Source organism: Hydra vulgaris, chromosome 03, assembly GCF_038396675.1.
Source record: "Hydra vulgaris chromosome 03, alternate assembly HydraT2T_AEP".
Classification (NCBI taxonomy): domain Eukaryota; kingdom Metazoa; phylum Cnidaria; class Hydrozoa; order Anthoathecata; family Hydridae; genus Hydra; species Hydra vulgaris.
Genome location: NC_088922.1, coordinates 44,727,501 through 44,752,844, shown reverse-complemented (window position 1 = coordinate 44,752,844; position 25,344 = coordinate 44,727,501). Strand labels below are relative to the sequence as shown.

The 25,344-nt window shown below is 27.7% G+C and overlaps 2 protein-coding genes across 2 annotated transcripts in view; both read right to left on the bottom strand.

The window, feature by feature from the left end:
* Window positions 1–6,627: 6,627 nt before the first annotated feature.
* On the bottom strand, window positions 6,628–8,302 carry LOC136078708 (uncharacterized). Its single transcript, XM_065794497.1, has 4 exons — window positions 8,239–8,302; window positions 7,788–8,138; window positions 7,235–7,696; window positions 6,628–6,644 (listed from the first exon to the last, which is right to left on the bottom strand). Exons 1-4 carry the CDS (start codon window positions 8,300–8,302, stop codon window positions 6,628–6,630), a joined length of 894 nt encoding a protein of 297 aa, XP_065650569.1.
* Window positions 8,303–19,129: 10,827 nt separating this feature from the next.
* LOC105846599 (ubiquitin carboxyl-terminal hydrolase 16) overlaps window positions 19,130–25,344 on the bottom strand; it is a 54,508-nt gene continuing 48,293 nt past the window's right edge. The window contains exons 19-21 of the mRNA XM_065793358.1: window positions 22,657–22,843; window positions 19,754–19,935; window positions 19,130–19,578 (exon numbers count right to left, since the gene is read on the bottom strand). Of these exons, the coding sequence (XP_065649430.1) occupies window positions 19,363–19,578; window positions 19,754–19,935; window positions 22,657–22,843 (585 nt within the window). The 3' untranslated portion in view covers window positions 19,130–19,362. The remainder of the gene's footprint in view (window positions 19,579–19,753; window positions 19,936–22,656; window positions 22,844–25,344) is intronic.

Here is a 25,344-nt window from a genome sequence, read left to right as displayed (position 1 = left end):
CTTGAAGTAAAAATAAACAATAACACTTTGAGAAATTTGTGAAAATATGAAGATATCGGATTTTCAGGCGATCGAAGTAAACAAATTAGACTAAGTCTGCTTCATCGCCTTTATCCCAGCCTGCTTCATCATCCATCAACCGAGTCTGCTTTGTCATCTTCATCCCAGCCTATATCATCACCTAACATCATTCAGCATTAAACTCCAACAATTTGCCAACTCCAAAATTTAACACCAATGACTACTACTTAATCGTATCAAATGTTGCAACACTTCATAAAAAGGCTTAAAGGCATCTCCTCCTTTATCTCAAGACTCAAAAATGTGGAGATAGAACAAGATAATTCTAACGTCGCGTAGTGTCTCTGTACATCTAAGGTGCTCAAGAAATTAAAGCAAAGCGATGATCCCAAAATCACAAAGCAGTTCGGAAAATGTTTTACAGCGCCACTATGTAGACACACATAAAAAACCAAAAGAGTCAACACTCTGAGAGTTGAAGACCAGTCGCAACGTTAGAGTTATCTTGTTTTATCTCCACTTTTTAAAAAGAAGGAGTTATTGATAGTGTTGTCTACTTCAGAATAATGTTTTCTATTGTTTTGAAATCTAAGGTATAAGTAAAAAAGTTGCGGAAAAAATGTAAGTTAAAAAGTTATTTTTATATGTCGTCTTCTGAAGTTTTTATTTTTTAAATCGTTTTATCCCAAAGCTCAAAAGTATGGAGATGGAACCAAATAATTCTAACGTTGCGCAGTGTCTAAGTACATCTGGGGTGCTCAAGAAAACAAACCAAGACGATGATTCCAAAAAGACAAAGCAATTAAAGAAACACAAGATTGACTTCAGTGAAGCTTTAAATGAAACTCAGCAAGTGCAACATTCAAAAAACTGAGACATCAAGAAGTGCAAAAATTGTTATTAAAGTTTTTTAGTTGCAAGTCTCGGGTTTTTCGATCGTGTTTAACCAAAAAACACAAAATTGGTGAAAAGTTTTGTTGCATAAGAAAATGCTGCGGACCTGCTTCTGACCATGAAACAATACAAACTTATTTAATTAATGAATAGTTTTTTTCGTATTTTTGATTATAATAATTTTTTTGTACTCTTACTTCAAGTGAGATTAGTTTTCATTTCATTTTCAATCAATTTTTGATTTTCTTAATATCTTAATCAATTGTTATTAAAGTTCAACTATTTTTTAGTTTTCTTTCTTCATAAAAATCGAATTTTTTTTTTGATTTTAAAATATTTTTTCTCAATTTTTATATACTTATTTAATGTAAAAAATTATCTATAAAACAAAAAAAAATCCATAAAATATTTTTTTTTAAAAAAAAAAAGTAATTGAGATTAAAGCTTAACTGTTTACTATAATCCAGTTAACTCTATCTAGTATCATATACGCATTTTTGCGCATTATTTTAAACCAAGTATTTGGTTTAATATTTTGTACAAGATTAACTGTGTGAGTAAAATTAGTCCTAATCTTTAGTTCTTGCTAAAACTTTTAAATAATACAAAGTGTGCGTGTCTTAAAAATTTTCAAGAAAAGTGACTTTACAGCCCGCAAAACGAATTCAAACAAGATTGCAATTTCTAGAAAAAAAAAATTCCTACCACTTGCAGTACTTTGTTAAAATCCCATTAGTAATAATATTAATTTTTATAGATTAGTAGCCTGCAAAACAGATTTAAGTGAGATAGCAGTTTTAGATATCGGTAAAACATTTCAAGAAAAAGTACTTGAGAAAAAAACATGTGAAAAGTTTAACATCTGAAAAGTCATTTAGAAGAAATTTTACTCCTCTAGGTTGGCACATTAATTAACAATTAAGAAAGTTGTCTTGTTTGAGTCTTTGAATAGTAATCCTATTAACTGATTGGTTGGAAATGTCATTAAATATTCTGAATTTATAAACAAAACTACATAAAAAGAGTTTGCGTAAGGTAAAAAACACTTCATAATTTTTCTAATATGCCTTTAAAGGTTATGCTAGGTTATAAAATATTAAACGCATTAAACCAAATGTTAAAACCTGAGGAGGTTATGCGGTATAGATATAAGGTTATCAATAACAAAGGTTTGTTGTAAGACAATCTAGAGCTGTTTCTTAGCTGAGTTGATACAATCTTCAGATATATAAAAAAAATATTGTATAACAAAATACTGCATTAAAAAAAAAAAAATGAGTAGAACCAAACGTTTTTTAATTGTCACATTCCTAAAAATTATATTTGAAATAAAAAATATGTCAAAAGGACGATTACTTATTTTGGCCAAGAGTTCCCATCTAGTACTTGCACGCCAATGACTATAATTCAAAATAAATTTTTTTGAAAACTTTTTTTTTGTTGTTTTGGTTTTACAAAAGGTGTCTTGATTGTGAAGGAATTTATATTTCGATGTTATTTTTGAGTTGCATGAGTTCTGCCTTTATTGCAACAGTGCAGAATTTTTGAGGATATCATATTATAGTATATATATTTTACAACATTTATGGAGAATGTTTTGAAATATATTTTTAGTTTATAGTTTTTGAACATATAAAAAGAAAATTATATTTTATGTTTAAGTTTCCTTTTTCACAGTTTGAATGGATTTATCAAAAAAAATTTTGATTGATGGGTTAATAAAAAATGGTTTTGAGTGGTGTAATCCAATCAGTTTAAGTCTTGACGGGTGTATGGAAATCACACAATTTTAACTAAAAAATGTAAACGAAAAAAGACTTAACATAAAATTTTTTTTAAATAATGAATTAGCATTAATTAATCAATTGAATGTAATAAAAAAAATGATTATGGCGTAGTTCAATGCTTCGACGCGTTATGAAACGTTTATTAGATGAAAATATGGTTCAAAGTCAAAAATATTTTTCAAAGTTAATATTCAAAATAGAGTTTTGGGGAAAATTCTATTGAGGAAAAACCTAAAAAATATGTATCAAGTATTTAAAGTATTTAGTATCCAAAAATAGCTTAACAACAAATTATGCTATTTAATCCCCTTTCTCGACAACTTTTAATGGTAGCTTCAAACCTACAACTTTATTAAATAATTTTTAATTTAACTCCAACATTTTTTTATACATTATTTACCTCCCAATGGCCGGAAGAGTTATTTCTTATTAACATTGTTATTTTTTAATTTTTATTTCCATTGCTGTTTTGAATCTCTTATATCTCAAAGCTCAAAAACACAAACCTTGATGGCCCATGCAGTTGCGCGTAATAAAACAGTTTAAGCACGGTGCTGCTAGAGATGATCTCGGTACTTCTCGCTTACAAAGCCAGCTTTGTACTGTACCATTATATTATTGCATGACTCGTCTGTCCAAAACTTCTTCAAAAAATTAAAACTTTTAAAAATAGTTTTAATTTTTTTATATATTTATTTCCTTTGCTTTTATAAATGTGATGAAATTTCCGTTAAACTTCCGAAACTTTGTTGAGCAAATCACAAAATAATAAGAGAAAAATTATCAAAGATTTTAGATTAAAATGTATTACTGACAAAAAGTGTAACCTGAAAAAAACATCTTAACTAAAAATTAAAATTTCAAAAAATTATTATTCAACTTAATTCAACAATTATTAATTGCTTAATTTACTTTGTATTTTTTCTTTTATTGACTGTTTTACACAACGATTGGTGCTACACACAAATTGAAAGGGTCTTTAACAAACAAAAACATGCAAATCGAATCATATGTAGACCGTTTTACACACATACACAACTACTGTTTTAAATATATTTTAATGTTAAATACATTTAATGTCTATTAACTAAATATTCATCATCTACTAATTTTTATGTACAATGAAAAAAATAAAATTCGACATTTTTAACTTTTTCTTTAACCCTCTTGATTTTTAAAAATTATTAAACACTCGTTCCAATTGTATTTAGAATTAAAAAATAATTTTAATAAAAATTAACTATCATCGTTTTCTTGTTTTAAAAGTTTTACATTATATATAAACAAATATTTTTTCTAACACCCGGTAATGAAATTACAGTTAAAAATAATAAGCTGTTGTATAAACAAATATTTTTTTTAATAGCCGGTGTAGCGTTTTTAATTTACTGCCGTTAATATTTTACTGCGCAGCAAAATTCCAACGTTAAAGTTATTACTGCGTATTAAAATTTCAACGTTGGAATTTTACTGCTATCGTTATTATTTTACTGACATTTTTAATATACAGTTTTTGGCGTTTATTTTTTTGGCGTTTTCAAGATGTACAAAAATAATAACTATCATAATATCAGGAAATATTTGAATGACAAAAGGTTTCCTAAAGATGTAAACGAGAGAGGAAAAAAGGCAAACTTTAAAAGGCAATGTAAAAAGTTTGCAATTATAGACAACAAATAGATGTATTGCAAAAAAATATTGGCATGGTGAGAAAAACTTTTTAACTAATTCAAAGTTTAAAAAAAAATTTTAACATTTAAAAATTTTTTTTGATTCGAATTATTGTTTTTATTTAAATGTCTACTAACAAACTTTTGTTTCTCGTAGGTGATTGTGGTAATAGATCGAGAAGAGCAGCTAAACATAGTTAAAGAAGTTCATGAGGGTCTAGGAACTTCAGAGAAAGTTGTTGCATTAGCCAGGTACTATGGCATTAATGCTGTTAGAAAGCAAATATCTTCAACATTTTTTTTTTGCATTCAATAGTGGGGGATATCACAAAGCAAATAAATCAATATGCGCGATGTCTTAAAGTCTCTCTTGCTTTAAAACCTGTTAAAGTTGAACAACAAGTAAGGAAGCAAGTTGGTGTGGATTTAATTCAATTACCTGAATCGAATGGATTCGAATTTATGATTGTTCTTATTGATTATTTTTCTAAACGGACTGAAGCTGAACCTCTAAGCAACAAAACAGCAGCATCAGTAGCATCCTTTCTCTGTAAAGTTATATGCAGACATGGTTGTTTTAAAATACAAATCAATAACCAAGGTTCGGAGTTTGTAAACTCTGTATCCATTGCATTACATGACATGACAGGTACTCAGCAGCATGTTACCCCGGCTTACTATCTACAAGCCAATGGCCTTGTAGAGAGACAGAACCAAACAATAAATAAAGCAATTATTAAGGTCTTAAATGAAAATTTTCAAATTTGGGTGTCAGTTTTGAATGGAATCTTTTTGCTCAACGTGTTAAAGTGCATGGTTCAATGGGGTACTCAACAACCCTGCCTTCCGATTGATGTAAAATACATATCGACTCAATACAAATAGATTCAATGATGATAAAAATAATCCTGTATATAATAAAAAGAGTTTTAAAAAAAGCTTTAAAAATGAAAAGAGGAATTGAAGAAAAAGCCATGAACAATATTGTTTGTTCACAAAAGAAACAAAAAATTGACTATGACAGAAAGCATGCAACGGCATCAAAGTATTGAGTTGGTCAGAAAATTCTTTTAAGAAACCTGTTAAGAGATGATAGGAAAGTTGCAAAAATGACTTTCTCGTGGCTGGGTCCATATGAGATTTTTGATATTTTATCAAATTCTAAATGCTTATTAAGTAACAGTAAAGAAAATAACACATTGCAAAAAAAAAAACAATAATCTTAAACCATTTATTGAGAAGGAAAGTAATTCAAAACGTCTGAATTATCTTAAGAATGTGGTGATAAAGATGAATTTCACCGCCACCTCAACTTAATGAAATATCCCTCCAAAGATATTTGCCAGAAAATTGCTGAAAAACTTGCTCTCAAAATACTTGTTATGCCAGATCTTATTGATGGAAAAGAAAATGATGTATATTTGAAAATGCATGCATGCAAAGCTGATGGAAATTGTTTTTTTCGAGCAATTTCGTTTTTGCTGTCAGGTTCTGAATGTCAACATGAATGTGTTTGCAATCTGGTTGTGAAACACATGACAACAGAACCTTGCTCCAGTCTCTTATCAGGATATTTAGGTGATGACGTGGAAAGTTATCTCACCAAAAATTTTTTTTGTAGTTATTTTAGGTGCTCCCAGAAGTCCTTACGGTCTTATCACAGAGCACCGCGGGAGAGCATTTAACAAGAGGTTCACGCCTCCTTCCGTACCAATGTCGCTTATATGGCTGGAGCTGGCATCGAACCTCGGACCTCTGGGTTCTGAGCCAGAACTCTAACCACTGCGCCACGGCTGCTCAAATTTTATATTTGCATAAGTTATTTATGTTTGAAATTAGCATAAAATAAAAGTTTTTTCTTCAATTTCGACTTCTTCCTTAAACTAAAGTCCGCATGCATGGACTTGATCGATATGATTTTATTAAATCCTAGTAGCACATATTGTTTAAAAAAAAAATCAGCTGCAGTTATAATTATTTAAATAAACTTTAAAGCTCCAAAAATATACCTATTTTATGTTATCAAAAATACTATTGTCTCTATTGTTTTATTTCTATAAATACATGTTCAAAAACATTTGTTTTTTATAGACTTATACTTGCTACCTAAATTGTTAAAAATAGTTCAAGTATTCATTTTTATCTTATTTATATGAAAATACATTAAAAAAATGATTATTTTAGTAAATTTAAAATCCATGTAAAATGCAGTCCGCTATTAGAACATTACATTTATAGTATATTTTGAACATCTATTATCGCTTAATAATTCCTAAAAAAATCAACTGCATATAATTAAAATAAAAGAACTTATATTCATTGCAAACTATACTGTATTGACACTATATTTATGTTGTTTTTATACCCCAGTTTTAATCATGTCTTTGTTATTCCGTATTGTAGTCAATTACGATGTTGCCATTTATGTCATCAGTTCAAGGAGATTTGTTTCGTTTCAAATTCTTTAAACGCTTATTCTTCATTTTTAATTTCATTTTTTATTAACTTGGAGGTATTCCATGAACGATTTATTTATTTTAGGAAATTTTGCGGCTAGTTTACGTCCTATATTTACAAAAAAGTTGTTAAATTCATTTGACAAATTCAATTCATTCTTAATATTTAGAATATTTGGAAAACATGAGTAATTGACTTTTGGTTTGCCAATTATTTCATTTAGTATTTGCGAGTAGAATTTAACTGACACTTTTCTAATTGTTTTTTATAAAAGTTTGATTTTGCAATTCATTTAGTTTTCTCAAAAAAAAAACATATGGTTTTTATATTCTACTTTAGTCTTTGTTTCGAAGTTGGCGAATCGTTGGAGTTTAATGCTGGCTGATGTTAGGTGATTATATAAACTGGGATGAGGATGATGAAGCAGACTTGCATGAAGATGATGAACAGGCTCAGTTGAGGATGATGAAGCAGGCTCGGATGAAGATGATGTAGCAGGCTGAGATGTTACTTGAAATGTTTGAGCAATTTGTAATTTTGATTGATCAATTTTGCTAATATCAAGTGGGAACAAACCAATGTTTTGAAATCCAGCGATTATCTGTGTTCGTGTAAATCCGTCACCGGAACTAAAAAGTTTTGCTTGTAGTTGAATAAAATTTTCTTTTGTTAAGTTGTGGAAATTTTTAGCTGCATAAAATTCTGTAAGTAACTTACGCCAAACTCGTTTAACGTGACAATGCACACCTACGTCTAACGGTTGAAGTATGTGGTACGAATGAGCCGGTAAATATATCAGCCTGATGTTATTGTCAATGCAAATACGTGCAATATCGTTAGCAACATGCGTGACGTGTCCGTCCAAGACTAAAATGTGAATACCTGTAATTTAAAAAAATATTTGATTTGTTGGTTAACTGATTAAACTACTCAATTAAATAAAAACCAAACTAATTACCTGGAATTAATTTGAATGTCGGTATGAATACTTCAATGAGCAATTGAATAAATTTTTTCTTTTCCATCCAATCCGACTTGGATGTTGTAAATACGGTGTTTGGTGGTCCTCCTACACACCAGTCTTTGTGCAGACGTAATATTGATTTGTAAACTACGAATGGTGGCAAAATGGTACCGGTAGCGTTGACACAATTACCGACTGTGTAATTAATTTTCTCGTTATTACCAACCAATTTTAAAGGGCGCTTAGCACCGAGCCTGCAAATTATATACTGTTTACCTTGATCGCCTGAAAATCCAATTTTGTCAAAATTCCACAAATTGCACGCAGTGTTACTGTTGATATTTGCTTTAAGAAATTGTTTTTGAAGTGTATTGAAATAACTTTTTATTTTGTCTTCGGTACAAGAGGAAGCTCTGAGAGACGAAATATTGCCTGTTACTCTAACGCTTTTTATTTACAGCTCCATCGTTTCGTGAAACCTTGATACCATTCTTGTCCTGGTATATCATTTGGATGAAGTAGATGACTTTGATTTGTAGATACTAAATATCCCTCAACTATTGCGATAACATCTGCGAAGGTTCTGCCGAAACCTCAATCGGCTAAGCTCATAAGTAATGAAACATTAACAAATTCAAATGCTGTACTTAGCACGGTAGTTGTACCTCTACCATGTGATTTGACTTTGTTGTGCACACGCTTGCAAAGAGTTGCCTTTGATATATTGTATGCCTCTGAAGACAAAATAAAAAAAGGTTTGGCATGATTTATGTAATAATAAAAAATTATTTTTTTGCAAAATCTTTTTTTAATATAAGCAACAATTATGAAAAAACTAGGATACACAACAATCTAAAAGAAAAATCAAGACCATTATGATCACATTAGAAAAAATTTTAACAAAATATTGAGGTTTACCTTGCGTTCAAAGCCAAATAATTTAGGAACAATTTGGGGTATCTTTCGGGGTATTTTGCCGCTTGAGCACAAGGTAAATGTCAATACATCTGGAATTTTTATTTTTTTTGTAATCGTCTTTTTTTATATTTGCCCCAAATTTGGCTTCTTATGTTTTCGCGTTTTGAAATTTTTTTTTTTGAACACCCCTAGTATATAGGTGTTATTTAAATATCTTGTTAAGTATTTATTCTGATTAGTTTTGAATAAGGGATTAAAAGATTTTGGAATATTATCTTTATTAATTTTGATCATAAAAATTGGAAGATGATAAATATTTATTTGGTAGATATTTGGAATATTTAACTTAGTAAATAAAGGTTAGCAGGGTGTATAGCAGGGTGTATTCAGGGTGTATAGCGGCTTTCATTGGATATAATTCTGATTGCATGTTTTCGCATATTAAAGAGATTTTTTGATTTATTTTTATTGGTACTACACCATGCAATACTAGCGTAATTAATATAAGGAATGAATAAAAGAGAAATATAAGATTTTTAAACAACTTGGATTTAAAATAGGTTTTGCCCTTCGATGTACTTCCGAATGTTTATATAGCATATATAATAAAAAGCGAACTTTTTTTTTCATGATTTATTTTGTTTGTAATTTAAATAAGTTTTATTAAAGTATTTAATGAGGTATTAGTCGTTAGAATCCTGTTAAAAAAGTTTGGTTCCGATTTCTGTGAAACGTTTATTGAATTCCTTTAAAACTTTGCTAGGAACGTAAATAATTTTATTTTTGAATTTAATAGTATTTGGCAGGGAGATTAAACAAATTTTTTGTGTGAGTCGGTTTTAAATCTGCTGATAAGATTCGAATAATAATTCGTTTTCAAATATTTCGAACCGTTTTAAAGATATTTTTATGATTTTTATTTATTTTTTGCAGAAGAATTTGTTTTTAGATGTTTTATATATAGTTGAAGTATTTGAGATGATATCTTGTATTGATCGCATACCGTTCAAGAAATGTATCTGAAAGAAGATGTTTATTAAATGACTTCGAGTGTTTCAAGTTGAATAGCTATTTTCGTTTGTTTTTTCCCTGCTGTTATTGCTGTGTTAATTCTAAATTATTGAACATTGGACTTTGATCTCAGAAAACTTGATGTGATATTTGTCAAAAAAATTTTAGTCAACTTAAAACATTTTTCTACTCTTTAAAAACACTATATAAAAATTTCAACCCACGTTGTTTTCGCCCACTATATTAGACGGTGTGAAACCTCTTTTTATTGGTATTTTGTAATTTTTAATTATTATTCTTTTTCTGTTATCATAACAGAAGATCATTTTACCTTTGTTAAAGGGATTTTTATTTTTTTAAATATAGTATTGGTCTGACAAATTTTTTCATTTATAAAATTAACATGAGGGGATTTCTCCGTTTACTGTTTATACCGGGTCACAGTGGCTTGAAAAACTTGATTTTTGGCCAAAATTAAAATTTTGATGTTTTTGTACTAAATCGATAATGCTGAATCCAATTCTGAAAACAGTTTTTGATTTATAGGTTTTGTTGTTCAATTATCGCGTGAATGACCTAGTCAAGAATATGAGAAAAAGTCTTCACGTTTTTGCTTGCGGTTCCATAATATATATATATATATATATATATATATATATATATATATATATATATATATATATATATATATATATATATATATATATATATATAATATATATATATATATGTATATATATATATATATATATATATATATATATATATATATATATATATATATATATATATATATATATATATATATATATATATATATATATATATATATATATATATACATATATATATATATATATATTTAATATATATATAATATATATATATATATATATATATATAATATATATATATATATATATATATATATATATATATATATATATAATATATATATATATATATATATTTAATATATATATATTTAATATATATATATATATATATATATATATATATATACATATATATATATATATATATATATATATATATATATATATATATATATATATATATTATTTTTATCTTTACAATCCTGTGATTGTATATAACTGATAAAAATTTACAATGTTTATAAAATATATAATGGTAAAAGAAAAAAAAGAAAAATCTCACAATTTTATAGAATACAAAGAAATATTACTGCATGGTATCATTAATATTAAAAGAAACGCAAGTGGAAGACCAGATGGTCTTGTCATCAAGAAACTGCTTGTACTACGCCTTTTCAAGATGTAATTGAGAACTTGAAAGTTGTAATTAAGAAAAGTAAGATGTAAATGAGAAACCCAACATGTAAATAAGAAATCGCAATATGTAACTTGAAAAACAAAAGTTGTAATTAAGAAATCGTAATATGTAAATGAAAATACATTATTTGTAATTGCGAATTCAATGTAAGCTTAAAGGTCATTATAAAAGATCTTCTTGGACATGCATTTTAATAAGTTAATAATATCAAATTTAGCATTTGTATGCACCAGCAATACGGTATTACAGTAATGAAGGCAGACTATTTTCATTTAAAAAAGTGCACAAGGAGCTTATTACAATGAATAGTAATGAAAACAAACAAAATAAAGCTGTATTAGGAATATTAGGAACATTAACGAACACATCACAAATGGTCATCAGTTTGGTTGGATGAAACAAATTTTAATCTTTTTTATTGAAAAATGCAAGGACGTGCCAAACAAGAGAAAAGAGCAATAATGAAAATACCTCTTCAAAAGGTGCAGCTATATCAACAACAAATGTCGTCATGATGGAAACTTGCAGGGGATCATTTAAAGCAGATTCTTATAACGAATGGATGTTGGCTTTGTTTAACCAGTGGGTTACATCCGGGAATCGTTTAGAGGATTTGGTCGTCGTAACAGACAATGCTTCATGTCACGCTCGTTTGGAAAGGGTCTTTGAAAATTCACCGGCTCAGTTGTTACGATTTGGACCATACAGCCCAATGTTAAACACAGTGGAAGCTATCTGGTCCAAAATAAAAGTAAACGTTAAAAATGTTACTCGCATTCCACCTGTATTCGGTGCTGGGATTATGGAACAACGAATGCAGTATTTAGAAAGAATTGTTACTGTGGCAAAAAATACAATAATCGGAAATGATTGTACACGCGCTGTACAACATACGACCACGCATTACGCAACGATTTTAAATGCGGAAGACGTCCAAGTTGGTGCTTAACTGCATATTGCAATGATTTTTTAATGACGTTGTTTAAATTTTAAATTTTTATGTAAACAAATTATTTGTGTTTTATTTATTATTCATCTGAAACCTCAATTAAATTTTTCACAAACAAAAATAAAAGAAAGTTTTAATTGACACCCAAAAGGATTTTTCCAGTTACCGCCTAAACCTCAAATGCCTTTTTCATGACTTTTTATATTTTATTGATATTAAATTATTATTTCCAGCCTTAAATTACAAAGTATATTAGGAATACAAAATTCAAAATATAAAGAACTTTGTATTCTTTATACTTTTCTCAACTACAACTTTTATCTTCTCAATTACATCTTACGATTTCTTATTTACAACTTTCATGTTCTAAATTACATCTTACGTTTCTCAATTACAACTTTCATCTTCTAAATTACATTTTACGTTTCTTAATTACAACTTTCAAGTTCTCAATTACATCTTGAAAAGGTGAAGTAATATTTTTTGTATTTTCGTTTTACATGTTTCTAGTTTCACAAAATATAATCGGAGTTCATTTTATATTGGATTCACATATAATAAAATGTAAGATAATAAATAATTGATAAATGCTAGATTTTGTACACATAAATATATGATTAGGCGTAAATAAAATTATTATTGATTTATATATTTTTTATATTGATATTTGTTATTGAGGTTTATGGGATTTTCGTTTCAACGTTAATTTTGGTTCTAGTTTCAGTATTAGTTAAGTTCATATAATTGTTTATATTTAAAACGAATTTTTTTAGTAAGATTTTCAAACAATTTAGGTTATCTAATTTTGTAATTATGGCATTTCTGGATATCAGTTTATTACAGAGATAGAGATTGCGATATGAAATTATGAAACGCGATAGTTTTGTTTTTCTAAACGGTACATTAAAGTTTCCTACTTCTCGAGTGTTATATCTATTTCTATTGCTTTTAAAGAAATCATTTGAGAAATGTGATGGGACAAACCCGAGTTTATATTTTAGCATAAACAATTAGTTTTGATAAATGTTTATTCTATGGACGTTTAGTGCATTAAGGTTTTAACAAAGGTTCAGCATGAGTAAATTTTTCTTTTTTATAGATAATTCTGACGGCATGTTTTTGCCGTCGATAAAGTGATTTCAAATTGGATTTATTGGTGCTTACCCATGCTATATTACCATATGTATAATAGGTCTGTATAAATGAGAAATAAAAATGTTTTAGATTTTCTTGGGATAACAATGGTTTAGCTTTGTATAGCACGCCAATGTTTTTGGTTATTTTAGTATTTAAATAGTTAATGTGTGCTTTCCATGAAATATTTTCGTCAATTAGTAAACCTAGAAATTTAGTTGTTGCGGTTCTTTCAATATTTTTGTTTTCCATTTTTAGCAATGGTAATATATTTAGTATTTTTTTTCTTTTTTGGTTGGGATGGAATAAGATGTAATTGGTTTTTTCTGTGTTTAAAGATAATTTATTTTATTTTAGCCAGATATTAAGTTTTTCAAGTTCAACATTTGTTGTTTCAAAGAGTTCTTTAATAGACTGAGATGAATAAAATAAATTAGTATCATCTGCAAACATTATGACATCAAGTTTGTTTAAGACTTTCGGAAGATCATTAATGTATATTAGGAACAATAAAAGAGCTAGAATGGAACCTTAGGGAACGCCACATTTAATCTTAGGCATATTTCAACAGATATTTTCATCAGCAGTAACACATTGCTGTCTGTTTAGCAAAAAGTCTTTAAACCCCAATAATGCAACATTTTTACGCCATATTTTTCCAATTTTTTGAGCAGGATAGCATGATCAACAGTATCGAATGCTTTCGATAGATCTATAAAGATTCCTAGAACGAATTATTTATTAACAAATGAGTAATTGATGCTATCATCAAACATACAAGATCTACGATTGCATGTTCGGTTGCATGTTGCTTTTGAAAGCCGAACTGTTTTGTATTTAAGATGTTGTTGTTTGTTATATATTTGTATAATTTATTATAAATTATTCGTTCGAGGAGTTTTGAGAATACCGGAAGAATTGAGATTGGTCTATAATTGTTTAGTAGGTATGATTTTCCAGTTTTATATATTGATACAATTTTTGCAATTTTTAATTTCTCTGGAACGGTTCCTGTTGTAATTGAAGATTGAAATATTTCGAAGAGAGGTTTCTTAACTAACGGAAAGATATTCATTACTACATTGCTACAAATTTCATCAATTCCTGGTGCTTTGTTAATTTTTTAAAAAGTTTTTTGCATTTTCGAGTTCTTCAGAACATAATCTGTTGAAAGTTAGTTCGCTATTTAGATCAGTAAAATATTTTTCAAAGGAGTTATTTGGGGTTTGAATTTAAGACGCAATGTTAGGGCCAATATTTGCGAAGAAATTGTTGAATTGTTCGGCAATAGAGTTCTTATCGTTGTGTTCTGTTTCGTTTATAATAATTCTATCTGGTAAGCTGTTTGTTTATATATATATATATATATATATATATATATATTTTTTTTTTTTTTTTTTTTTTTTTTTTGTTGAAAAGGTTTTTATATTTTTTATTAGTAGATAGGTTATCTTCATTTCTGTTTTTCAAATATTTAACATATAGTTTTTGTTTTGTTTTTAAAGATTTTTTGATTCCGCTGGACGGCTCAAATGTTTTACTTTGATTTCTTTTTATTTCATTGGAACTTATATTTCGAAATAGATTAACCGGGGAGTTAAATTGTTTTAACCGGGAGTTAACTTTTCGGGAAGTTATTCCATTACGCGTAACCGGCTCTTTAAGGTATTTGATTTTTAAAACATTTAAAACAAATCTATTATTTAAAAGAAAATTTTAAATAAGTATACTATAATTTTTTAAAAGTGATATATCTTTAAAAACCTTTATCATTTAAAAAATGTTATCAAAAAAAACATTGTTTATAGATCTTCACCTAGAAAGTTATAGTAATAAATCTCTATTTGAAATCGTCAGGGCTGCAAAAATAAACAAACTTTATAAAAAATATCGGATAAGAAATTATGAACTTTATTTTATCAATATACATACAGCAAATTCTAATAATAACCGTTTTAAAATTACTCATATAAACTAATTTATAACCAAATCCTTAATGTAGTTTGAATACATTTGTAGTTGGATACATTTTAGTAGAATTTTCACACAGGCTGTGTTTTAACAGTCTACTTAATGAACTTTATTATAACGAGAGGTATAACTTACTAGCTGGAGGGAGAACGAAATATTAGATTGGTAGCAGAGTTCTCAGGGTTTTTGTTTTACTTTACTTTTACTTTTTATTTGTTTGTAGCTAAATAAATTAAACGTACAATGCGTTTTAGTGTCCTATCTTGCACAGAATTTTGGACTCAATCTGATAGTGTTATTTTTTTTTTCTATGCTTAATTTTTTTTTGTTTTTTGTAGGTTTAATTCAGCATATCTAAAGAACAGTTTCGTGCGATATTTTATTTTAACTTGATATTTGAACAACCGATAAATCTCCAAATTAACCAAGTGTGGATCCCTAGTTGCGTTGTTGAAAGCAACGTGCAATAATAATTCGAGGGATTGCGTAGGAACAAGGCATCAGCCACCATGCACTTTTAGATAATTAAAACAACTTGAACGATAACAAGATCTATTTTCTTCGCTTTTGCAAAGTCAAAACAACCCTTTTTTGGATCGAATTGTGACGTCTAAGGAAAAGTGGATTCTGTACGATAAAATCAATTAGTATAGTGGCAGCAAAACCTAGTCAGGTACTTCCCAAAGGTGAAATTCCGACAAAAGAAGACTATGATAAAAAAGGTGGACTGCAACAGGTATAACCCACTACAATTTTTTGGAACCTGGCCAAATTATCACAACAAAGTCCAGTAGTGAGAAAATTGCCAAAATATTCCAAAAATTATGTCAGCAGCAGCCTGCACTTTAAAAAAAAAAAGAGGTCCGATCATGATCCATACAACCGGTCGCCCACACGTTTCACAAATCATGAACGTCGAAATTATGCTGCAGCGTACTCTCGTGTCAACTGACTACCACCTTTACAAGAACTTTGATAACTATTTCTTACGAGGTAAAGCCTACGCTAATCAGATCCATGCAAAAAAATGGCATTTGTCATTATCCCGAGCATAAGTTATTATGCTGACGGAATCGATCAACTTGTAACATGTTGGCAAAAATGTGTTGATTATGTTGGCCCTTATTTGTATTGAACCAAGTAAGTGTTACTTAAGGTATGCCACTTTGAACTTTACCTATTAAAACCTTAAGAACCTTATACCAGCCTAACAAATTGTCATTTTTCACGGAGCTGTCTTTGCAGTAATATAACTTTTAATAAATTACCACGCAATTATATTTTATTTTATTAATAAATCTTTATTCACTTTCCAAGGCTGAAAGGCCACTACAGACAAGTGGGCTACTTATAATTGATATTACTGTTCTTTTTAAAATATTTAACGAAGAATTAGATAAGATCAACGAGTGGTTTATAAGTAACCGACTATCATTAAATGTAGAGAAAACAAAATTTATCCTATTCCATAAACCTAGTAAAGCCGAGAATATTCCTCTTAAACTACCCAATCTTTTAATCAATAATAAAATAATTAAAAGGGAATTGACTACAAACTTTCTGGGAGTGCTCTTAGATGAAAAATTGTCATGGAAATTTCATATTAAATATATTGAAGGTAAGATCTCAAAAAATATTGCCATGTTATACCGAACAAAACCTTTTCTTAATAACGAGTCTTTAAAAAATTTATATTTTTCGTTTATACACAGTTATCTTTCATACTGTAACATTTCCTGGGGTAGCACTAATCTCACTAAACTCAAAAAAATTTATAGTAAACAAAAACATGGTTGCAGGATAGTATTTGGGGCAAATAGAAAAACACAATGCGAACCTCTCTTACGTCAGCTTGGAGCTTTAAATATTTATAAGCTTAATATTCATCAAGTAATGTTATTTATGTTTAAAGCAAAACTTGGGTTTTCTCCAGTAACATTTCAAGCCTACTTTAATGAAATCTCCCATAAATATCCAACCAAATTTTCAGTGAATAACTTTGTGGTTCCCATAAACCTTCTTAAATTAAGTTCGTACCAAATTCAATATCGGGGACCTTTAGTTTGGAAAAAATTTCTTCCAATCTTTAGTAAAAAATAAAACTTCGTTTTAAACTGCACTTTGCAAAGTTTTAAGGATGATTCAAAACGGTATTTACTGAACATGGAATTCGATATATTAGATTTCAAATACCTTTTTTGAAAACAATTTAAAGGTTTGGACTGGATCGCTTGAAAATAAATTAAATCTTTATCACTTTCTTTAGCTTTTATTAAAATGGTTTCTAACCTTTTGTATAAAAGATAACGAAAATAAAATTGTCTTTTTCGTTCATATTTTTGATGATATTAAATAATCAGCCCAAATACTTATGTTTACATACATTGCTTTTTTTTTTTTTTTTAATTAAACAACGCATTTTTTTTTGTGTCTTTATAACTTTCATGATTTTCTGTCGTTTTCACTTTTTTATTTCTAAAATTATTCTACTGGAAGATTGTTAGCAACAAATTATTTTATTGCTGAAGTATTTGATTTGTTTTTGTTTTTGTATTTATACTGTCTTTTTGTCTTTTATCAATTATTGTGCATGTAAATTTTTGTGTGACGGGGCTCGGTGATAAGACAACCTGTCTTCTTCTTGCTCCGGCCAGGATTTTTCTTTTATTGTAATTTCTTTTTTGTAATATTTATCAACGGAAAAATAAATAAATAATAATAAAAAAAAAATTGTAGTTACAACTCTCTCTCAACTCTATAACTCCAAAACACAAACTTTGATAAACAAGGCCGCATAAAGCCCACATAACTCTAGTAAATTTACAATAAAATATTTTTTTCTGTAAAATACTACGTGAAGAATAAAAATTCATATATACATACATACTCATATATACATATACAAACATACTTACACACACACATATACAAACATACTTACATTTATGTCAGAAATTAAGGAGATGCAATTTCATTTGTCGTTTAAAAGAGAAAGTGCTTTTAAAAATTTTTATATTGTTATTTTTTAATTGATTCCTTAATGACGGGCCTTGGCTATTAATTGAGAATTTTGACATTTGCGATTTTATTCTGTTCAATGATAGTTATGGTTGGTATTTGACCGAAGATTGTATTTTTGTGAAAACGCCGATGTAAAAATATCTGAAAGTACTTTTGGCACCAAGTTATTCTTATATTTATACATAAATATTAATATTTAAAGCGAATTAAGTTTTGATATAATTAACACAGTCATGTATTTCATTACATGGGAAGGGTTTTCTAATCTCTTTAAATAGTTAACTGCTTCACATTCGTGCTTTTGTAGGCTCTGTTATCTTATTTAATTTTGTGTTAGCCCAGACAATATTAGCGTAGGAGAGATGACAATTAACAAGACTGAAATAAAGCATTTTGCGTGATTTATAATCAAGAAAGGTCCTAGATTTATATAATACACTTATAGCAAGAGATATTTTTGTTTCAATGAGACTAATATGTTTTTTTCATGATGGGTTCTCATCAAATATTACTTCCAAAAATCTTGTATGATTTACTCGATTTATTTGATTTTTATTGATTGACAGTTTTGGCAACTTTAACGAAAGATTAGTTGATTGTCTTATTTTATGGAAGAGAGTAAAACTTGTTTTTTCACAATTTAATGATAACTTATTAGCTATAAACCATTCGTTTTTATTGTTTCGAACAATATTTTTCATCATATTCATCATTTTCGAACAATATTTTTCATCAGAATTGTTGCCGAATGAATTAGTATACAAATTTCGCCACAAAAAAAAAAAAGTACTAAGCGCATGCGCGAACATGTTGAACAATATAAACCTGCTCTTTGCAGATGCTCAAAATATTTTTCCGCGCGAAAATTTACAAAAAATCTGAATGAAGGGCTCAACACGATTTAAAATCTCTAAAAATCTAAATTTTTATAAAACTTTACAAATGCGCTATAAATAGGTTTATGGAAAAAGTTTTTGCACCATAAAAAACCGTTGTCATTCAATAAAAATAATATCAATTTTAAAAAATTTCTTGTATGTATTAATTCAATTGGACAAAGTTCAATAAATAACTTAGTGAATATATAATATATAAAAAATAAAAAATCACAATTTGTATTAAAAGGTCACAACTAAAAAACTGAGCAAGAAGATATAAAATTTCAGGCAAACTTTATTTAGATGCGCAAAAGTCGTCTAATTACTCAAATTGCAAAACGAAATTAACAAAAAAAAATCTTGAGAGAAAAACTTACCTAATTGCTACACGTTCATAAAAAAGCAAGTAAGCTTGCTTCGACAAAACCTGCTCTTCAGAAATCTTTGAGACATCCGAGTCACTAATACAATACCATTGATTTTTCTGATCGCCTTTTGTTTTAACGTAGGCAACATAATGACCGCCATTTAAACCGCCAGAGTGTTCTATCAAACCAGATAGAAAATACTTTACGCCATCATTTTGGCACTAAAAATATATTTTTTAATAAATTATTTTAAATATGTAATTTAAAAGTAAATGAATAGATGTTCTAAATTTTTACATGTGCAAAAAATAGCAACAACAAAAAAAAATAAGTTGAAAAAATACTTAGAACCCAAATGTAAAAAACAAATAAATATATTAAATAAAATCGACTAACATCAGAAAATATTGAGCAAAATGGTGCCATATTGAGTTCTTTTGGGAACTTGATAGGTTTTGTTATTTTTCTCAATCTTCCTCCACCTATTTGTTCAAATCTCTTGAGATGCAGGGTGAGTATTACCGGTAATTTTTGTATTAAAAGTTGTTTTGTTGCAACTGTAAACACTTTTTCTTTAGCTAAAAAAACAACAGCAATGAGCAACTTCATTACTAGCTTTTTACTGTAAACTAAAATGAAAAAAAGTTTATTTTCGACATACCTGTTTGAGTAAACTTTTCAAAATTTATATAGCAAAGTTACCATGTTTATATTACGAAACTGCTTTTTTTCGAAATCGCTGTATTAAACTTGAAATTTGCTTACCGCGTGTTATAAAAACTTATAACATTTCAGTTGAGCGTGATGAAGGAAAGAGTTTACTAAAATTTGTATTCTAAAATTGAATTTCTTGAGTTCAAACGCGCATAATATGACGAATCACCATGTGGTTGAATAAACTTTTACGAAAACATTTTTTTCTTTTTAAAAAAAAGTTTCCTGAAAACTGATTTAAAAAAAAAGTATTTTGTCTTTTTTGAATTTTATATCTTCGCTTTCTGCTCTTATCAGCCGAATTTTCAAAAATCTGCAACTCTCTTAAAATCTAGTTAAAGATCTTCTTTGTAAAGTACATAACTTTAACATAAGAAATTTTATCTTGACATACTAATTGTCTTGTTTTAAGACTTTTCTAGACAAAACATCAACTTACTTTTAAAACTTATTTTAAAAGATGAGATGTAACAAAGAAAATAAGCATATTTATTGTACCTCTCTCTCCACATACACATACACACAAAAATTCAAATTTATATGGCTATAACTCTTAAATTATACTTATTTTTTTGTTTAAATCTGAAATTTTGAATTTTTCTATTTATTAAAAACTTGTCTACTTGTTAATGCTCAAATTATTCTTACGTTGCTGCGATTAAAAATTTTTTTTTTGATTTTCACATGGGATGATCATAAGGTAGTTTATAATCAAAGGCAAAACAACAGTGAGATTTTTCAAAGACGAAACAGGTGTGAGATTTTGGAATCAAAGGCAAAATAGTTATGAGATTTTGGAATCAAAGGCAAAACAGCTGTGAGATTTTGAAATCAAAGGCGAACAGCTGTGAGATTTTGGAATCAAAGACAAAACATCTGAAAGATTTTAGGAACAAGTTTTTGCTATTATGTATAAACTCACTTTTAAAAATCACATTGATTATAATTCTGTCATGAGCAGCCATATCGTTACTCAAGAAATATCGTTATACAAGAAATAGAGCAAAGGTCTGCTCAGATTTATAAAAAAAATTGTAAAAAGTTTGTGGTTTTTGAGCAACAGACAATCATTTGCTGATTTACCTTCCTTCACTTTAGGTTATGGATTCTCTCTAGATGCCCAGATGTTGAATATGACTTGCAAATAACGATTTTAAACATTTTGTTTAGTCTTTATATCTTTTTGTTTTCTGAAGTCATGATTTAAAAAAAACATTTTGTTTAGTCTTTAAATCTTTTTGTTTTCTGAAGATTTAAAAAAATAAATAACTTTTGTACATGTTAAATTCAACTTTTTTCTGTTTTCATTAAAAGTTAAATTTTTTTAGTTTAACTTATTTTTTTAATTATTTTATTTTTTATATTTATAATTTTATTTAATATATTTTTAATATTACTATATAATATATATTATTTAATATATATGAATATTTAATAATATAATTATATTTATAAAATTAATTTATTAATTACAATTTTATTATTTTAAGAAATCTATTCAAAAAATGTGTAAAGAATTAATAAAATCAACAGACTTAACTTAAGATATTTAAAATGAATGGACTTCATATGAAATTAAACCTGTCATTTCGAAAAGGACACAAGTTCATTAATAAAAACTTTTCAAAATCAACAAAAAAAAAAAAGTTTTTTTATACAAAAAAATGTCTATAGTAATAAAGATACTAAACATAGGAGAAGATAAATAACATATATAACTTAGTGAGTTTTGCTTATTATAAAAAAAACATTGTACAGAACATTTAAATTTTTAAACTAAATGTTAAAATTTTTAGACTTGTGTTCTTTTAAAAATGACAAGTTTAATTATCTGACATTTTTAGGATTCAAGATTTCAAAATTTTTAAAATTTCTTAAGATCTGGGATAAAAAAATCTTAATAGTTTAAATGTTGTGAAATTCTGTTGTGAAATGGCTTCAATACAATATATTCATGTGTGTGCATGTATGGTTAGTGTGTGCATAAGTATACTTTTAGTGGTGTAGTGGTATAGCACTTGTTTCTTAAGCAAGAGGTATGAACTTCCATTCCAAAAATGTCCCTGGTAGTACCACACTTAACATGTTTTCTTCACACAACAGACTTGTAGAAAAAAAGTTCATTTTACAGTCCTTATCTTTAATATGTAGGAAACGGTAAAAAAAAGTATAGAGCTAATTTTGACGTGTACACTTTAGTAAAAAATCATTAAAATAACTGAGAGAACTTATTAAATATAAACATTTTTTAAGAAGTAGTACATGCACCAACTGATTCAGCCATTGGTGCAGCAAAATATACATATATAACTAATCTTTATAATCATAGAAGTTGTGGACACATCAAATAAGTAGTCTGTACACATCAAATAAGAACTTTTGGCTTGGGCAGTCAGTCCATTAACTTCATAAATAAGTCCATCAACAACAACAAAAAAAAGGTTGAACTTTTTCATTCTTTTTTTTTTTCAATTTTTAAACCGGATATCAAAGTGCGTTTATTATGGGAAAATTAAAGTGTACCAAGCAAGCTTTAATACACTTTAATTTACACAGTAATTTTGCTAGTAAAATAATAAATATACCTTTTTGTCCGCTTTTGCTTTTAGCTCCAGTGCAATGCTCACACAAAAACTTGTTTGCACCATCTAGTATATCAACACTAAAAAACTGTTGCAGGATGCCTTCTATACAGTTATTATTTGGTTCCACAAAAGAGAATGGTGCAAGTGTTTGCTGATCATCTTTGTCAAAACTTTCTTTTAACAAAATCTTAATAAAAAATAAACTTAATTAAATAGTATCACAGTTTTTATTTATTAATTTGATTCATTTACTCATTCATTCATTTGATTAATTTGTTTTATTTAGCACCATTATTAACCCAGTTTACCATTAGTGAATTTTCATCAACTTTCAATAAATTACGCAGATCAACAAAATAAAATTTTTTTTCTGGTACTGAGCAAGCAATTAGTTTTTTGTATAGCATTTCTCATTTTGATTTCAAATACGCAACTCATTTTTCACCATCACGTTCAAATCTTTAGTATTTGGGGTAAAATCCCTAATATTGTCATCAAAATTATTTAAAAGTATGTCATCCTGGGTCTCAAAAGAAGCGTATTTTCATAGAGATTTTAGAAAACATAAATATTTTTCCTTTTAATTTATTGACAAAAAAATTATGCAAAAAAAAGCTTAAGACTCTTCAAAAAAATTAAACACAATGTTTCTCAGCAATAATACAAAAATTTAACACAATGTTTTTCAGCAATAATACAAAAATTTAACACAATGTTTTTCAGCAATAATACAAAAATTTAACACAATGTTTCTCAGCAATAAAACAAAAAGTACTTGTTTTTATTAAAAACAAATATTATTTTTAAAATCTCTATGAAAGTATGCTTCTTTTGAGACCCAGGTTGACATACTTTTGAATAATTTTTGATGACAATATTAGGGATTTTACCCCAAATACTAGAGAGTTTTGAACCCAAATATCTTTACAACTTGATGGTGAAAAATGAGTTGTATATTTGAAATCAAAATGAGAAATGCTATATAAAAAACAAATTGTTTGCTCTGCATCAGAAAAAAATGCTTTTTTTGTTGAATATATGTTTATATATTTAAAAATACAAACATTTATAAATTTAATTTTACGTTAAAAATTATTTAACTAATAATAAATTTAAGTATTAATCCATTAACAATCACCTATTTTGGGTGTGCAATAGCTCCAGGATAGAGTTAATGATATAAAAAATTACAATTATTAGAAAGAGCAAACAAAAATAATCAGAAATACTTAATTAAATTACATAAAAAGTATAACTAAACTCATTATAATTCAATACTGTTTAAAATTGATATTTGATGATATTTCTCAAAGCAAGACACAACACATAATCCAACATCACATTCTTTTCATGGATTGTTTCATTTAATAAAACACACTACACATCTTCTTGTAGGAGTATTTTTCACAGTTTAACCATTACTTAGGTAATGGTTAAACTGTGAACAAGAAGACTACACTTATAGCACCACTTTGATCAATTTCAGCAACTGTATGTAACACCATCACATCCTTTTCAGAGGAGATATCTGTCCCATCAATCACATCATCAAAGTCACTGCCACTAAAATCTGAGATTTTGTGGTCACTTTTGAGAATAAATTCAACAGAGCCTTCTGTTGAATTCAGTTTACTGCCACTAATTTTATTTTTACAACTTGCCTTTTTAAAACAGCGTTTACTAAAACTTAAACTGAATCAGTTATATTTATAAAAAAAATATCCATTGTGAGCTTAAAATTTCTACAAAATAATGTACTAGAATAAATGATTGGTCCCATGACACAAGGTTTGTTATTGTAAGTGTCACACTGTTTTAAACAAACATTTGTGTGTATATACATTATCACTATTTTTCAAAAGTTTTGTCTGGCATATATAAACGTCATTAACAGTTAAGAGGTAAAGTACTTTAATAACAGTGTTTACTAAAACTGAATCAGTTACACAGAAAAATTTAGTACTTAATAAATTAAATAAACTCTTTAACAACTTCAGTTTATTTAAGAGTTTATTTAATTTATAATTACTTAATTAACTTCAACTTATATAAGTGTTAAGAATATAAATAATTTTAATTTATTTTAGTGTTGCATACTTAATCAATTCAAGTATTGACTGCTTAAATAAGCAATTTTTTTACTTGGTTACAACTAATACAATCATATCTTTGTTTTCCATTACAGAGTCATCTATTGCTTGTAATTTACTTAGCTTTTTAACCATTTGATGCTACTGTGCTGTTACAAATCATTTGCTACAAAGATTTGCTGCTACCTTGCTGTTGATTTTGGATTAACGAAATATAAGCCTGTCTCAAAGTCTCTCCTTTCAGAAAAAAATGTAAATGACATGTTAGCATTTGCAAATGCTACAAAATATGAACAACCAAAGATTGGCATAAAGTTATGTTTTCTGACAGAAAGTACAGTCAAATATTTTTACAGAAAACAAACAAGGGTGTATAGACCGAGTGGTTAGTGTAATAATTGTCACTACACTAAAGCCAGTATAAAACAATGGCTGTTGACCAGCAGCATTCCAGTTTTGAACCTATGGCCTGGATCTTCACTAGATATTAACCCAATTAATCACTGTTGTACAAACATGAATCCAACATTTGAAGCCAATTTAGTCACAAAATTGAAGCTGAGTAAATTACACCAAACTATTGCTGCAGATTAGTAGT

Excerpts from the sequence above, each read along its gene's own strand:
- LOC136078708 (XM_065794497.1), bottom strand. The coding sequence starts at position 8,302 with ATGATATACCAGGACAAGAATGGTATCAAGGTTTCACGAAACGATGGA. Across the intron at positions 8,139-8,238 it reads TGGAGCTGTAAATAAAAAGC|CAAATATCAACAGTAACACT; the intron begins GTTAGAGTAACA and ends AATTTCTTAAAG. Across the intron at positions 7,697-7,787 it reads GACATTCAAATTAATTCCAG|TCTTGGACGGACACGTCACG; the intron begins GTAATTAGTTTG and ends TTCACATTTTAG.